At 42.0% G+C, this 16,314-nt stretch overlaps 1 protein-coding gene across 1 annotated transcript in view; it reads right to left on the bottom strand.

The window, feature by feature from the left end:
- Positions 1–16,314, bottom strand: part of LOC139666402 (importin-11-like) — a gene marked incomplete at its 5' end in the record, with an annotated part of 61,144 nt that overhangs the window by 24,196 nt on the left and 20,634 nt on the right. Inside the window, one exon of the mRNA XM_071545605.1 lies at positions 16,015–16,099. Within this exon, the coding sequence (XP_071401706.1) occupies positions 16,015–16,099 (85 nt within the window). The remainder of the gene's footprint in view (positions 1–16,014; positions 16,100–16,314) is intronic.

The following is a 16,314-nucleotide window of genomic DNA, read 5'->3' as shown; positions in this document are numbered from 1 at the left end:
CAATCTCAAGATTTAGCTATTCATCACTTTCAATGTGTATAACTAACAAAAATGCATCCCATGAGCCTACTGTTCAGCACTCAACCAAGTAAAACCAGAGGAGCCTTTTTAATTCCATGGGAATCTCTTGTGAAACGCTGCACTTGATAACAACTGTTCTAGACTTTTTGAGCTCAAGTTGCGGCACTTTGCACAGGACTCTGTGCATGGATTTTAAAAGGAAAACATCCTTTTCTCTCTGTAAAACAGGAAATACATTTCAAAAGGATAAAGAATGACTTGTGAAGTGACAACATCTGTTCCTGTAATAGACAACGTGATAAAAAGTATTCTTCTGGAAGGCAGGGGGGTCATGTCAGAGATGCTTCTGCCTCAAAAGGATGTGCCTTTTTTATACAAATGTTTCAAAACTACACAGACATAAATAGCCACCTGTGCATCAGCTACATCTGCTCTGCAAAACTGCTGACCTGACATACTGGTACAACCTCGAAAAGGCTAAAGCATGCCTTATGAAGATTGCACTACCTAGGATAAAGTGGTTAAAAACAAGTTTGACTGTGATCAGTGGAATATGGCACTGACATAAGTCTTGTTACAAATAATAGTTAGACTGTCTACTGATTAAAGAAGTAAGATGAGTTTATTCTGTACCCAAGTTGTGCTGTCAGACCAATTCCCTTCCTTTGTACCACTGGGATATCTTCTTTCTTGCTACTCTGCCTAAAACAGCTCATTTCCCAGAGAGAATCCCATCGCATTTGACAGATTCCCCATAAAGAACAGTATGAGGCATGTGGGGGGTTGGTGAGAATGAGAGTTTAGTAATACATTAGTAAAACACCATACATGACTACATTCTAGCACAGCAATTCTATACTCTGCTGACAAAGATGGGTAAGTGGACGATGCCCTGGAATTATTGAAATAATAAATAACAACAATAACTGTACTTACAAGGAACCCAATGAGTTCCATAAGTCAGCAAGTTAACTCAGCCAAAGTCAGGCGAAACTAAGCAATGTGTTATGGCTCAATAGTAACTCTATTATAAAGTAAGGCTGCTGGTTAAACTTCAACAACTGATACACAGGGCCTCTCAACTTCCATTCCATGTCAAAGATGCATAAAGTTAATGATTCTGCAATGCTGGTGGAAGAACATCGCACTTCATGTCAGCTGAGATTGCCTCTCACACCTATGCTCCATCTTGTATTGTGTCCCAATGTAACCCTACTGGGACACACTATCACCTTTCTGTTTTATTTTCCATCAATTTGAAAAGGGCTAAATTACAACACATTCAAAAGGTTGTACTTGTAAATGTGTTTATTTCTTTGTGTTTTTTTCTCCATTACTGTACCTGCAGTACAGTAATGTAGATATGACTGTGTAGCTGAGAATTGACAGATATAGATACTAACTCTGATGGCTCTCTATGCCTTAGGCAGCACAAAGGAGAAATGTTTTTTCTGGGGCTGCAATATGACACAGCCAGAGAAGTCTGTTATTCAACAAAACCAAATTACACTGGTGGTCTGCTTGAGACTCGGTAAGAGCAATAAAGAAGGCAGAGTTTTGAAAGAATGGCAAATCTTTATTATTGATCCTTTGTGTGACCCAGAGTGTGTTGATGACATGTTAAAACTCATTTCCGTTATATATACACCTCTAGAGTCAGTCCATCTTGTGTTCGTCAAAACAAAATAATGAAAATCTTTTGAATGACGATACATCATCATTGTAATTCATCTTTCAAAACATCAAAATAAATTTGCTAATACGTTTTTACAAGGATACCATGAAGTAATTAATTAATCAAAACTTTAAAACATATTTTCCATTCCCTCCATTCACTGTGAAAAATAACAGCCGTGAGGCAATAATGTAATACTGTAGGTACCATTCTCTATCTTTCCTCTTCCCAAACATCAAAGCTTGCCATTTAACAGGATTGTCCTTTAAGTAAACAAACTGGGAAGAAAAATGCCAATTTATCAGTTGCAAAAACTGGTTGATATTCTCACTGATAGCTATACATTTTGCCATTTCAAAATGTAGATGCAATATCTTGACTTGGTTACAGGGTCACAAAATATTTTTTGCTCTTAGGGTAGAATGTCAACTGTCAATTGCAGTAAAATACATTCACACATCTATGTCTTTGTTTTGGCAGAAACGGCGTAGCTCTACCGGTATAGGAAGTGGGCCTGAGGACATACGTAAAGCCTTCATCAATGAGGCGGCAAAGCATACTGGGATGGCACTGAAAGTCCTCTCTCTAGCTCTCTTTCTGCATACTGTTATATCAAGAGTCAACACACAGTGCATGCCACATATGTGAATGTGGGTACATGCTGTGTATTTAGTGACATACAACGAGTCACTCTTGGCTTGGACAATCATGTTCTTAGGCTATCAGTAACATTGCTTTTCTTCACTGGAATGTTGATAACCTATTTGATATCTCTCTCTCACACAATTCTGTAACCCTATATGTCTGACTTAAGAAGCTTTCAGTTGGATGGTTATGAGAGCCGCCACAATATGTGCAGGGTGTTTTTTTTGTTAACTTAGACACATATATATGAACTCTGAAAGAACTCTGAAGCTGGGAATTAAAACTTGGAAGAATGAAAAAAAAATAATGATCACTTATACATTTGCATGCTCTAAGTGTAAGTCTAATGTTAACTATACTATCACACACACACACACACACACCATTACAATCACACGCATACACCACTTCCGAAAAACAACTAATTAGCCTAATAGCCTGGAACAAAAAACTCATCAGTTACACTTTCTGGCTAAATGCTATAAATGAATAATCCAAGCATTCCATTCAAATAAATTGAAGGCTGCATTGATAAAATAAGTTAAATAAGATATTAAGTACTTCTAAATGAGGGAACGTAGGTGGTCTGAGCGCAGGGTGCTGTCACACAACTGTATAATAACGATAAGCAGTATTGTTTCTGATCAGCATGGAGTTTAGAGCCAGATGGTGAGTGTAAAAGCATGGTAAAAGCACCTACTCTTTTACAAACAGGAATACAGAGGAAAGATGGGAGATGGATGGGAGAGGCAGAGAAAAACAGAGGGGAGAGGGAAGAGAGTGAGAGAGAGGCAGAAGTGAGTAAAAAGAGTGTGTTTCAGAAAGGCCTTACGGTTAACGACTGAGCAAGTGAGATTAACTTCCAAGGAGAAGAGGGTGATATTCTCCACACGCAGAACTGAGAAGGCCAATGTCCATTGCCTCTGGTGTGTGTGCATTCTGGCTGCAATGTAATATCCACCAGCAGCTTTTACAGCATGGATGCAGCAGAACGATAGCCAGACTTTTGTTTGTTTGCAGTGTCTTCCTTCAGTGTTTGTTCTTTACTTCAGTTATTGGTGAGTCATGCATCAACCGGAATGTATCTTTACTTTTAATATTTTAATTGGTCTCCCCCTGTCACATGTTGGAGGTGCTTGATGAAGCTCTTCTCACTGTTCGGTTTCCTAATGGGCTTTTGGCTGTTACATGTTATTCCAAAAGCCCAGTGCAATGGTATATCCTGATTCAATGCTTGACTGGTTGTAGGTAGCCTCAAAGGAATTGGGGTGGAGGCCGGTCACCGGTTCAAATCCCCAGACCGTCTGGAAAAGCCCAGGCAGGGAATGTGAATGAGAAACACACTCTTCCCTTAACAACTACCCTAACCCTTGAGGAAGGCACTTGACCCCTAACTGCTCCATGATCAATAGTAGAAGGTTCCCGGGTGTGTATGTGAGTAACTGTATGAATGGGAAGCAAGGCATTGCTGTTAACTTTCCCTGTAAAAATAACATTTAACAAGGCCGTAAGTGAAGACATGTGAATATATGTTCAAAAGTTTTTCCACTTAATTTTTTGTCTTGGTAGATTTATTGCTATGATTAAGGTGATTAATACTATCGCTGATATTCTCTGAGGGGCGAGGGTGCCCCTGGTTGGCATAGTGGTTGGGGAATACACAATGCATTCGAGAGGAGAGCCGAGAGTGAGGCAGTCGTGTGGTGACTTTTTGTTTCCCATGTTCTAAAATTTCATTTTCAGCATTTCCATACTTTCTGAACCTGAGAATAGCACAACAACCCTTCAGCAATTCCTATTAAGTTCCATCATGTGAGAGAATATTGCCATTAAGGGAAGAATTATGATAATTTATTCATTAAAATACCCATATCATGCCCAATGATATGTGCAACTCTCAGTATGAACACAGGGGCTGAGTGTTGACATATTACAGTACAATAGTAATAATAAATAATAATAATAAAAAACGTTTTCTGCTTTTCAAAAAGCAGAGTTTAAAGTGCTTACATAACAATTAAAACAATACACACTGTAACTTACGGTAGCTTATATCATGGCCCAGCACACCATATTTGGGCTTTGTCACTATTAAGCTATCGAGTTTAGCAACCTTCCCTCTCATTACACCCCTGTCCTCCCTGCACAATTGTCTCTAATAAGGCATCTCCATCTTCTATTCACATGTTGGAGCTTCATCAATCAATGGCAATTATGCATACAAATGCAGCACAATAACCTGTGTGTGGTGTGCATGTGTGCATATGCACATTAGTGTGTGAGAAAAAAGGGAACGGGCTCAAGTGGGCGTGTGCCGCAGCACAAGAGACGGAGCCCGTGTCATTAGCACCCAGTGGAGAAACTCTTTGATGTTGCCTATCCCTCTTCTTGTTTGAAGATGCTGGCCTTGGAGATAAAGCATAAGAATCAAACGGTGCATTATGTACTGTAGCCCAAACAGTCCATCAGTTAGCCTAGTCTAGTCGTCTGGAACGCTGTGATCAAAGTGAGGGTCCCACACAAATCCCAGACAAGACAGAGTAGAACAGTCAACGGTTTCCAAAACACCTCCCCCTTCTTGTTTAGAGATACACACTAAGTCACATTTAGGGACAGATCATAAGGCAGTGGTGCAGCGTTGAGGCTGCCTCTCCTCCCACAGGGACTTTTAATCTTACAGCAGCACCCATGGAGACAGCCTCTCAATGGGATGATGGATGGAGAAGAATGCTGAGCTGCAGCAACTACTCAGGACATCTCAGGATAAACCATCCTCGACGGATGCTTCCCTTCTGTTCTATGCCTACCAAAATGTTAAGGTGGACTGTCAACCATTTTAAGTTTTATGCACTTTTCTTTTGTATTGTTTATTTCAAATGTCAAACACACCTTTATATTACAGGGAGATTCTTAAACCTGGGAAAAATGTGCGTGGGGGTTGAAGTAACACACATGGATGGAACACCTCATTATGAAATGTCATGTGGTAGGAGACTGACAAGTCCTAGAGGGACTCTCTGAATCACTGGGGATAAAAGAAGCTTTCAAACATAGTCCTAGAGCTGGGAACCATTCCCACTTTTTCCCATTTGCTGTACCAGTGACAAAACTTAAATGACCTCCTTCACTCCTGGGCATGGCACCAAAAGAATGCTTTGCCCTCTACATAATATTTTATAAGACCTTTGATAACATTTTTTGCTTGATTTAGAGGCCTTGCTCGGACTCCAAATGATCTGGGTGACATTTCATATCAGACCATGAAGCATTTTAAGAGCCACAGGTTCATAAAAAGGTAGGTGGGGGCCTACATATGCTGCAGTAAAGATTTAATCTAAAGTTTGGGAAGAGCTAAAATGCTCTGACCCTGCTTCAGATATTGTCACTGCGGGGATATCAAGACCTGTGAAAAGCCAAGCTAGGACCCTCACAAACATGCATAAACACACACACACACAGACACACAGATATGCATGAACACACACACGCACACACAAAGCCTGCCATCTTCTGGGAGAAACCCTGATCTTCTAAAGGTGTGTGGGCCAGCTTAATTAGGGATAAATACTACACCTACACGTAGTACAGGCTCACCAGAGGACTGAAAGTCATACAGAGGTGTAAATTTGACTCGGTAAACAATCATCCACTGAGATCAAAAGTCTGTGCAATTATGAATACCTAAAAAGACATTCATCACATAAGCTGATCACCAAGAAATCTTTTGCTATTCAAATCAAAGGATCAAAATCAAGGCTCCAGCCTTCAATAGTGTATGCTGCTGAACAGAATCTAGTTCAAGATCAAAGACAGCCATTATCCAAAACCATAAACAGACTACTTCAAGTTCAGGGGGAGTGTAAGTACAAATGCCAAGAGAGCATCACTTGCCAGGGACTACAGATGATATTTAGCTTCCTAGCTAATTCTGGGGCAGTTAATAACTGTCCTTTGTCCCTGTTAAATAAGTAAAATAAATAAATAAAGACAAAAACAGTTTCCCACACATAGGTTTTACCTGGCCAGCCCCACCATGACAACGTTTTAAAATGTAAATCATTTTTAATTTTAATCTACAGTTTGTCAAAATGACATCCTACAGAAAGCTGGCTGCAACTATCATTTTGCGTTGCACAGACCAGTAGACCATAGAGCTCCTCCACTCCCTTTCCCCTATTTCCCGCTGTGGAACTAAACACAAACCCTAAACCTTTTCAGTACAGTTTCATAAATGAGGCCCCTGGACTTTGTATAACCCCTTTAATAGTAAGCCAGCTGTAAGTGTTCTGGACAGGCACACATCCTCTGAGCACTAAATAGACATACATCAATCAACACTAGAAAACAGCAGACATATTTATGAGCTCACACAAACCATAAATCCATCCCAGGCTGTCAGTCCTCTTTCTTATTTCTCAAGCCTCCTCCATCATCTGTCAGCATCATGGTTTCTTTCACTCCATCTTCCACACTGTCTGTCCAGCAACCGCTCCCACCCTCTAACCTTGCCCGCCATTACTCATATGTTGCCACTTCATATCTACAGTGGATATCAAAAGTGTACACACCCTTGCAAATGTTCTAGTTTTTATTGCCCTGAGGCTTTAAAACCTAAAACGCACCTTGGTTTCGGATGAGTGCACATCCTTTTTTTTTAATACTTACTAGAAGCACAATTTACAGTGAATCCATGTGGATAAGCCTTTAGCAGCATAGCACACAGCAAACTTTCTCCCATTTTTCTTTGCAGACGAGTTCAAGCTCACTTACACTGCAAGGGGACCTCCTATGCACACTTATCTTTAGGGTCCACAGACTTTTCACAGGACTGAGGTCCAGCCTCTGACTGGGCTATTACAATATCATGACTTTGGCTGTGTGCTTCGCATTGTTGTAATGTTGAAAGATGAAACTTCTTTAAATTTGAGGAAATTTAGATTTTCCTGACCAGAGCCACTGTCCCCACCAAAGAGAAACTGTCTCATAGCATGATGCTGCCACCTCCATGTTTAACAGTAGGTGCTATGTTCCTTGGGTGATAGACTATGTTGGCTCTGCAGCAAACATATCTTTAGGAATTAACACCAAAAAGTTCTATCTTGGTTTCACTGGAACATAGGACATGTTCCCACATGGTTTTGGGAGACTGACTCAGCCTTCTTGCATAATTAAGACGGGACTGGGTGTTTGTTGTGGTGAGATGTAGTCTCCATTTTGCCACCATACAGCTCGCCATCCAGACGATTTGTGGAAGAGATGATGGTATTCTCTGTACTATTTGCGTTTTTGCATGAGCCGCAAACCTCCGCTTTTTGGTAGGAATTATTTCCTCCTCCTCCTCCAAAAGTAGAGTGTCTGCTTGAATCCATTTTTTAAAAATGTATCACATTGGATCGCCCGGTTGTGCATGCGGCCTCGCTCTCCAGGCACTCCGAGCTGTTTTTCCCGACGCGGTCTGCCAAGGCATTTTTGAAGTGACCTTGCCTGTAGCAACACTTCTCTGAGTGATCGCCAGCTAAGGGTTTCATCAAAATATGGAGATGGATTGTGAATAGGATATGGGTATATATCATGAAACAACAGATCAGGGATTGTATTGGTGTCAGCAATTGCCATCAGCAGTTGGTGGTAGAGAGTACGGGTCAAATTCTGCATAAACTTTCATGTTTTGTTTTTTTTATTCCTTTTTATTTCATCGAAAGTAAGGTGAGATGTTCGCTTGTCCATTGTCACTTGTATAGTTTATGGTCTTGAGATATTTTTACAACCCCCGATTATAAGGTGTATGAGCACTTTCGTAACCAAAATGTTTGTTTTCCATTTCTAATAAAAAATCAAAGTAAAAAACATAGCATTTTATTTTTACTTTGATTTTGCACTAGTATCCAAATGAAAATGAAAACACTCTGATTTAAGTTTTAAGAGTTTTCCTTTTAGGCCTCAGTGCAATAAAAAGAAACATTTGAAAGGGTTTGCAGACCTTTAATATCCCCTCTACCTTTTTAGTTCCCACCAGCTAGTACCCTTTTCTCTTTTCTCCTCTCTGCCCTGGACCCACCCGTCTCAGCATATGAGTCCAAAAAAACATACTGTTCATTGTTTGCTGCTGACAAAGCTGCACTTTACTTCCCATGACATTTGTGCTGAATTGTGTTTCAACTGGCATGGTGCTTGTCAACTCATACACACACACTATTGGGCAGAGTGTCTCATGAGAAAAGTGAGAAAAGGCATGCATTTCCAGAGGGTAAATGAGGACCCAGAGGTTTGACTGCATGTATGAACAAAAAAAGCTTTGGCTGACTGACACACACACACACACACACAAACACACACAAACACGACAATACATAAATGGAAGGACTACTGCAGGAACGGTCCACCAGTGAGAGAATCATGAGGAAAATACTGCAGTGTGAGGGTGAGGAGTAGTGAGCTGGGTAATTTGCCATTTATCCCTCTGTTCACACTCTGTTCATCTTTTATTCAGGATGACAGGCTCCCACAAGCAAGCAGCAAATCTCCTCATCCAACAAGACAAAAGAGTGCAATCACAGAAACATCACCTGCAGCTAGAGACAGACACATAGGACACAGCACCCACAGCATGAAGGAGGCACGAGGTAAGATATGATGGAGAACAGACTGGTTGAAGCGGGGGAAGTTTAAGAAGTAGAAGAGGAAGAAGTGAGGGAGGGAGGAATTGAAGGATGGGTAGGAGCAAGGGAGGGTTGCCTAAGGAAGAATTGAAGCTTCAAAAAGAAGTGTTTTGTTTGGAGGAGAGGAATGTGTGCTACTTCTGTTTGGTATTCTATATGCTGTTATGGGCACAATTTTTGTCAGGTAAGCTAACCTATAAAAACTGTGACCATTAGGGTTTTGCTTTTGTTCATGTATTCAACTGCACCTTTTATTATGCTGTAGTACAAAAGAAAGCATTTTTCTTGTTCGATGGCTATCCTTAAACACTCTCCTCCAGTGAGTAATTAAGATCCATTATCAGTATTTTCCAAAGTTATATTGAGTACGCAGCCACAGAGAAAAAGTACCCAGCCAGGGGACCAGGGGTCATGCTCTCCTGGGGGAAATTGTTTTGATGAACAGGCTTTACTTTGCTGTCTATTCATGTCTTGGCCGACGCGTATGGATCAATCCCTCACAACCTCATCAACACAGCTATGGAACACTACCATATCCCCCACCACATCAGGGGAATGATCACCAGCTACTTTGGAGGATTCAAGTTACGGTTCAAGACTGCCCATTTCACAACCCAGTGGCAGGACCTGGAAAATGGAATCGTAACGGGCTGCACTATCTCCTCCATCTTGTTTATCATGGGAATGAATCTGCTCATAACGGCAGGGAAGGAATCCAGAGGGCTGATAATGGAGTCTGGTACCCGCCAACCTCCAATAAGGGGCTTTATGGATGACCTAACCATAACAACTTAATCCAATGTACAAGCAAGGTGGATCCTGAAGGCACTTGATGACGTGGCAACATGGGCAAGAATGAAGTTCAAACCAACAAAGTCAAGAAGCATGGTGATCAGAAATGGGAAAGTGACCAGCACGTTCCAGCTCCACGGGGAGGTTATACCATCAATTGAGGAAAACCCAATAAAATGCCTAGGGAAGTGGTATGATGCCTCTCTCGCTGACAGAAGCAACGTATCCAGGACAGAGAAACAGGCAGATGAGTGGCTGAGAAAGATAGAGGGATCAGGCTTACCAGGTCTGGACAGTTACAGCTACCCCTATCATCAGTGGTCGAAGAGTTCAAGGTGGCAAAGTGCAGGGCTGTGATGATGTACAGAGACTCCAGCGATGAAAAGGTCAGAGGTGCAGGCGTCACCACAAGATCAGGACACAAGTGGGCAGCTGACACATCAGTGGCACAGGCAGAAAGCATGCTGAAGTTGAAGGACATCATCGTGAACCCATGCATGGGGAGACAAGGACTCGGATCCACCCACTTCCAGCAATGGGGGAAAGCAGACCCAAGGCAGAGGAGAGACATGATCCAAGCCGAGGTCTGACACCTGGAGGAGGAAGGGCGAAGGTCAAGGGCTATGGAACTTGGATCACAAGGAGCCTGGACAAAGTGGGACCTGCCAAAGTGGAAGATCACATGACCTGAACTTTGGAGACTGGAGCCCTTTCGCATCTCTTTCCTGCTCCGATCAGTGTACGACACTCTTCCAACACCGACAAACCTGCACAGGTGGGGAATGAGGGAGGACCCACGTTGGCGCACATACTGACGGGGTGCAAGACTGCACTTAGCCAGGGGAGATACAGATGGCATCATGACAAGGTCCTCAGAGCACTGGCTGACATCTTGGAGCAAGAGAGACGGAAAAAGCGTCAGACCCACATGAGACCAGCCCCATCCATCCAGTTCATTAGGGAGGGGGTGGACCTGGGAAGAAGACTACACTTTCCCCAGGTCGTCCAAACATCCCTGAGACCTGACATGGTGATATGGTCTGAGGAGGCGAAGAGAATCATCCTGGTTGAACTGATGGCCCCGTGGGAAGAAGGATATGAAGAGGCCTCGGAGAGGAAAGCCACCATGTACCAGGACCTGGTCCAACAATGTAGGGACAGAGGGTGGCAGGCCTGGCTATTTCCAGTTGAGGTTGGCTGCAGGGGTTTTTCCGGCGCAGTCTGTGTGGAAGACGCTCACAGCTCTGGGAATAGCAGGAAGGGAGAGGAAGACAGCTGCTCGCAGGTTGGGGGAGGCAGCGGAAAGAGCCTCTTGTTGGCTCTGGAACAGGCGGGAGGAGTTGAGCTGGAAGCCACGAGAAGATGGGCAGTGACTGGCCATCACTGCCGACCCACCAACTGGAGGACGTTGTGGTTCAGGGTTGAAACGTCAGAGGAAAGTTGGTTGCCACCTGACGACATCTTCTCCTGGCCGAAAGCTACAGTCGAAAAAAGAGACTGAAGGTGTTAGCATCTAGATGTATCTAATAGTCTGATACCTTGATTCCATTCAAAATACACATCTTAATTATTGAGTCTTTTACTGTGTTTACCCTTTATGCAAACACAGTATGGAAATGAGACCTTTAATCTCAAAGGACTGGAGTAATAAATAGTTTGCCACTGAGCTAGAGCACAGTATGGAACAGCAAAACAAAAAGCTGCAGATGACACACCTTGACTGTGATTTCATTTCAATACCACTGTCAGGGGTTATTGATTAATCAATCATCCTTGTCAATTGTCAGCACAGTGTAACGAGTCACAACAACGGGAGCAATGCCCGTAAGTGGTATTGCACTCATGTTCACCTAATATCTGAGTGTCAACTTTACATATCTCTGACATCTAAAAACTGTCAAATTTCTGTCTAGCACACAACGTTAAAAATACATGTGAGAAGTTTGGGACATTCTGTAGGATAAGTTTCATTTTTGTTTTCACACTGGGAGACCAAATACAAAGCTCCTGTCTCCTGAACTGTCTCCTGGTACCTGCCTGCCAAAATAGCCTGCAAATTAAATGGGATAGGCTTGGTATTTTGGATGGGAAGTAATTAGTTGCTCAGTCAGGAGATGCAGGCGTCTTCACTAGTCTGTTTTTGACTATCTCAGAGACAAGAATCATAATTGTGAAGACATACCTCACGCTATCATTTGGTGCAATTTAAGAGTTCCCCACAAAAGGGAAGTTAAAGAAATGAAATATACTGAGAGAAAGTAGCTCAACATGGGACATAGTATGTAGCACCATTGCTTGTTTTCACAATTCATTTAACCGTGACATAGGGGAAATCCTACATGGATTATCTTTAAGTAAGTCTTATCTTAATAACAAAGAAGATTGTGCGCCCATGTGTGCAGAAAATTATGTACATTGTTGCTTTTCTGTATCAGCATACACTATCTTGTTTGATATTGCCACTGCTGCGCCATATACTGTAGACAGATCAACTTCCTGGTTTTGTTTGAGTTCTTTTGATAATGAAAACCATTATGGAGACCTAATGATAAGACCAGAGAGATTTATTATCCCCCATACAGCCATAAAGAGAGCAACTATTACAAAACTACTGTGGGGGGATCTGTGTTATTTGAGCAATTTCCTAAGCTTCTTTCCTAGTGTTTTAAGATAGAGTGATTGCGTGAAATTAAGTGTGGCTGTCTAACAAGGTTCAGGGGGAGGACAAGGCTGAAACATCTTTGATGAGTTGAAACATTATCACCTCAGGCAACAAGTACACCCTCCTCCTGTTCCCCTGGTTCCATAACGTAGGGCTCCACCACGGCCCTGATAGAAAATTCTATGACTTTTCCGTGACTTTCCATGACTAAGTCGGAGTCCTTCCGTGGCCTAAAAAATGTATTATGAAAATGATTTACACTGCAACTGCGTTTATAAATAACTGGAGAAATATAAAAAAGCAGTGTCAATCTACATAAAGAGAAACACACAGGTCGTGAGTCATCACTTAGTGAAAGGTTACTACTGTCTTTTAGCTAAATATATGGTCACTATATATTTATTTTACTATTTATACATTTTTATCGTCTGATGATAAACAGCCTACCAATTGTAGCAGCTGTGACACATAATCAGTTATGTTAAGCTGACGAATGCTCTATGGAGCATTACCTTGAGTCATACGTACAGGACCAAGTATTTATATGGAGGAATATTCAGCAACGGCAAATTTAAATAATTAAATAGTGAAATGTTATCATAAATAAATACATGTATTAATAAATAAATACATAAACAGACAATTAAATATATAACATTTATTTATTTATCTATTAATCTATTTATGTATATCGCTTCTCCGAAGCAATTGCAATGACATCAGCCCTCTCTGACTATGACATTGATGCTGCTGTATTTACAAACCTGCAGGAACTTCTGCAATTTAGGAGCTGTAACAGTACACTACTCGCCCTGTATGTCCTTCTTTTGACATTTTTGCTGAATCAATTGAGCATTATGTGCCATGTGGCTTGAAAATTCATGAAATAGCCACTTTCTGCTTCCCAAAGTAACCCAGGACAAGTTTCGGAAACCATCAATTTACAGTTAGCTGGCAACTTATCCATCTACGGCATGACTGTTTCATCTCTCCATGCATTGCCACATGTCAACATAATGCATAAACACAATTATTCAGCTGTCTAACTTTGATGCATTAAGTCAATAGATATATTTAATCATGACATTTATATTTATGACATTTCACAATTCAATTTTTTTTTATGTACATGTATAATATTTATTTAATTAATTTAGTCCAAATAATTCCTTCATATACTGTATATACACAGCATCAGAGAAATATCACACAATTAGCATAGTGTCCGTTCTCTCTCACAGACACAAACACAGTTACTCTAATAACTCATCCAATTACAGCGGGCAAGTAAGTCCGCAGCATGCTAAATCATTCATTCACACTGCCTGTAGAGGCGGATATGTTTCCCTCATCTAAGCTAAACAAAAAGGTATGCTATCACCACGGTAACATATTTACTACCAACAGCTACAACCAGCCCTAAGGTTCAGTTGTTTGTCTGGTTGCCATTCTTCACTTCCTTCATCCCTCTCTCTTATCCTGTCCTCCCAGTGACTCTTTTTCAGCAGGACCCACTGAGAGCACGCACCCTTCACTAAGGGTATGGCAGCTAACAGGGGCCAAAATGTAAAAGGTTTTTCCTCCATCAATGTAATGTTTACGCCTGTTTTCACTGGAGGGATGTGACTGTGAAGGGGACAACAAAATTATGTTCACAGGGATTAGGAAAATGTCACAGTGGTGAGCAAAGAGAATTTTTAAGCATATTCTCTACTTTCGTTGTGAGACCGAGCCATAGATTTACTCACAACAGTCTCCCTTCAATGTCCCAAACAAACTTAATATTGAGAATACCATTAGATTGAAAGGGATGCTTTCTAGTGGCCAGTGAGTCTGTGTTCTCCTTGTCTGGGGTTAGAGGACTACAGATATAATCACTGTTTTTTATTTCTCAACTAAAAAAGGCTGCAAGATGACGAAATACTGGGCTAAGACTTACACAAGTGAAATGCATGCCAAATATTTTTTTAAAAAGCTGGGTACATTGTAACTCGGAGCCGAAAAACACTTCTCAAAGCATTTATTAAAATGCTTTTTGCACAAATGTGCCTGTATTCTGTGTGATAAATGAGGCCAAGTGTCATCACCAAAGCGAGGAGTGGATGCAGAACATAGTCAGACAGTTGGAGACGACTGTTTATCAAGAGACTGTGCGAGAAAAAACACTGCCCTCTGTCTCTCGCCAACTCTTACAGACAAGCACACACACACACACACACAGACACACACACACACACACACACACACATGCGTATGCACAAACACTCATGCACGGACACACACACACCAGCCAAGGAGAGCAGATATAAGAGAGCCAAACTGGAGCCAATAAATGTTCGAGAATGTCACGGGTCTCTTTCCTCATTAACTTTCTCTTCAAATAGAAAACTCACGCATGGACTCACGCACACACAGACACACATTAAGGGGCAGAGAGAGGTGCGACCAATAGCCTCCTCTTCTCTATTCCCTGGAGCAAAAAGTCAGGGTCTGGGCTGAGGTGATAAGTGCTCTGGGATACTGCCCAGCAAACACAAACACACACACACACACACTACAGACACACACACACAAACAGAAGCAGCCACATAAAGTCACACCAGAAAATAAATATCGCTGTATTTTTTGATTCAAACACATGGGCGAAATCAAATTTATATACATTGCACCCTCACTATTGTTGAGCTCCAAGTCCATGCGCTCACACATGCAGCAAATCACACACACACACTGACACAGACACCAACATTACAATCAAATGAACATATATAATGAGCCTGCGCAGTGTGGGCCGGAGTAGCATAGGAATGCATGTTCTTATACACACACCACTGTACTGTTTAATTAGCACACATCCCCCCGTAGAGGGCCACTTGCAGATATTCAACAACATCCATGATTACCCACACTGACTCTCAGCACACTACCATACATTATAGAGGACAACAGATAGGGAGGAGAAGGGAAGGAGAAAGAGGACGGAAGGAAGGGGGGAGGGAGAGGGGAAGGGATGGAGAGATGTGTGGGAATGAGAGGGAAGGTGAGAGGAAAAGTGGAAAAAGGGCAGAGGAGAGGAAGGCCGGCGAGGAGAAGAAGGGAGGGCTGAAAGAAAGAGGAAAGGAAAGGGACATAAAACTTGGAAGGGGTGGGGTGGAGGGGGGATGGGGGGGGAGTGGCTCTAAATCTGTACCTAGGTAATGAGTGTGGGAGGCAACCGCCTTCGTCTCTACAGCAGCTTACTGGAGCCAATAAGCTTTTCTGGGCTCAAAATAATGGGCTTAATTTGTATTGAGTGTTAAATTCTTGTTCTGATGCATAAGTTGCCAGTGTAGTGTAAATGACATCGCAAGGAACCAACAAGAACTATGCTTGTGATTAGACGATCAGGGTAGAGACACACACATTACATAACAGAAGCAATTAGTCTAAAACCTAAAATGAAGACAGAAAACGAGAAAAAAGGGTTTTGGTGATTGCAAAAATTTGATTTGTAATAGTGTGTGCTTTTGTGTGTGTGTGTGTGTGTGTGTGCATGCGCGCGCGTGCTGTGTTTGACTCACCAGTTTCTTCCTCTTGTCCTGCTCGGTAGGTGGCTCCTCATCGTCGCTCAGTTTGGGCTCCTCAAAATGGCTCATCAGCATGCAGCTGCAAACACAATAACATTCAACTCAATATTAATAACCCCACACAAACCTGCACAGTAGGAGACAATTTCAGACTAGGCAGCATAGACGACAAGTATGTGTGTGTTCACAGGCACAGACATCTGTGTGTTCTTACACCACAGAAAGACAGACAGAGACAGACACACCCACACACAGAATGGCTGAAACCTCTGGCACTTTTGAACACAGCACTGC

This window comes from Centroberyx affinis, unplaced genomic scaffold (assembly GCF_046629955.1).
Source record: "Centroberyx affinis isolate AG114_WGS23_722 - 3 ecotype Tasmania unplaced genomic scaffold, CSIRO-AGI_Caff_v1 ptg004984l_1, whole genome shotgun sequence".
In the NCBI taxonomy this organism is placed as follows: domain Eukaryota; kingdom Metazoa; phylum Chordata; class Actinopteri; order Beryciformes; family Berycidae; genus Centroberyx; species Centroberyx affinis.
This window is presented reverse-complemented; position numbering and strand designations above follow the sequence as displayed.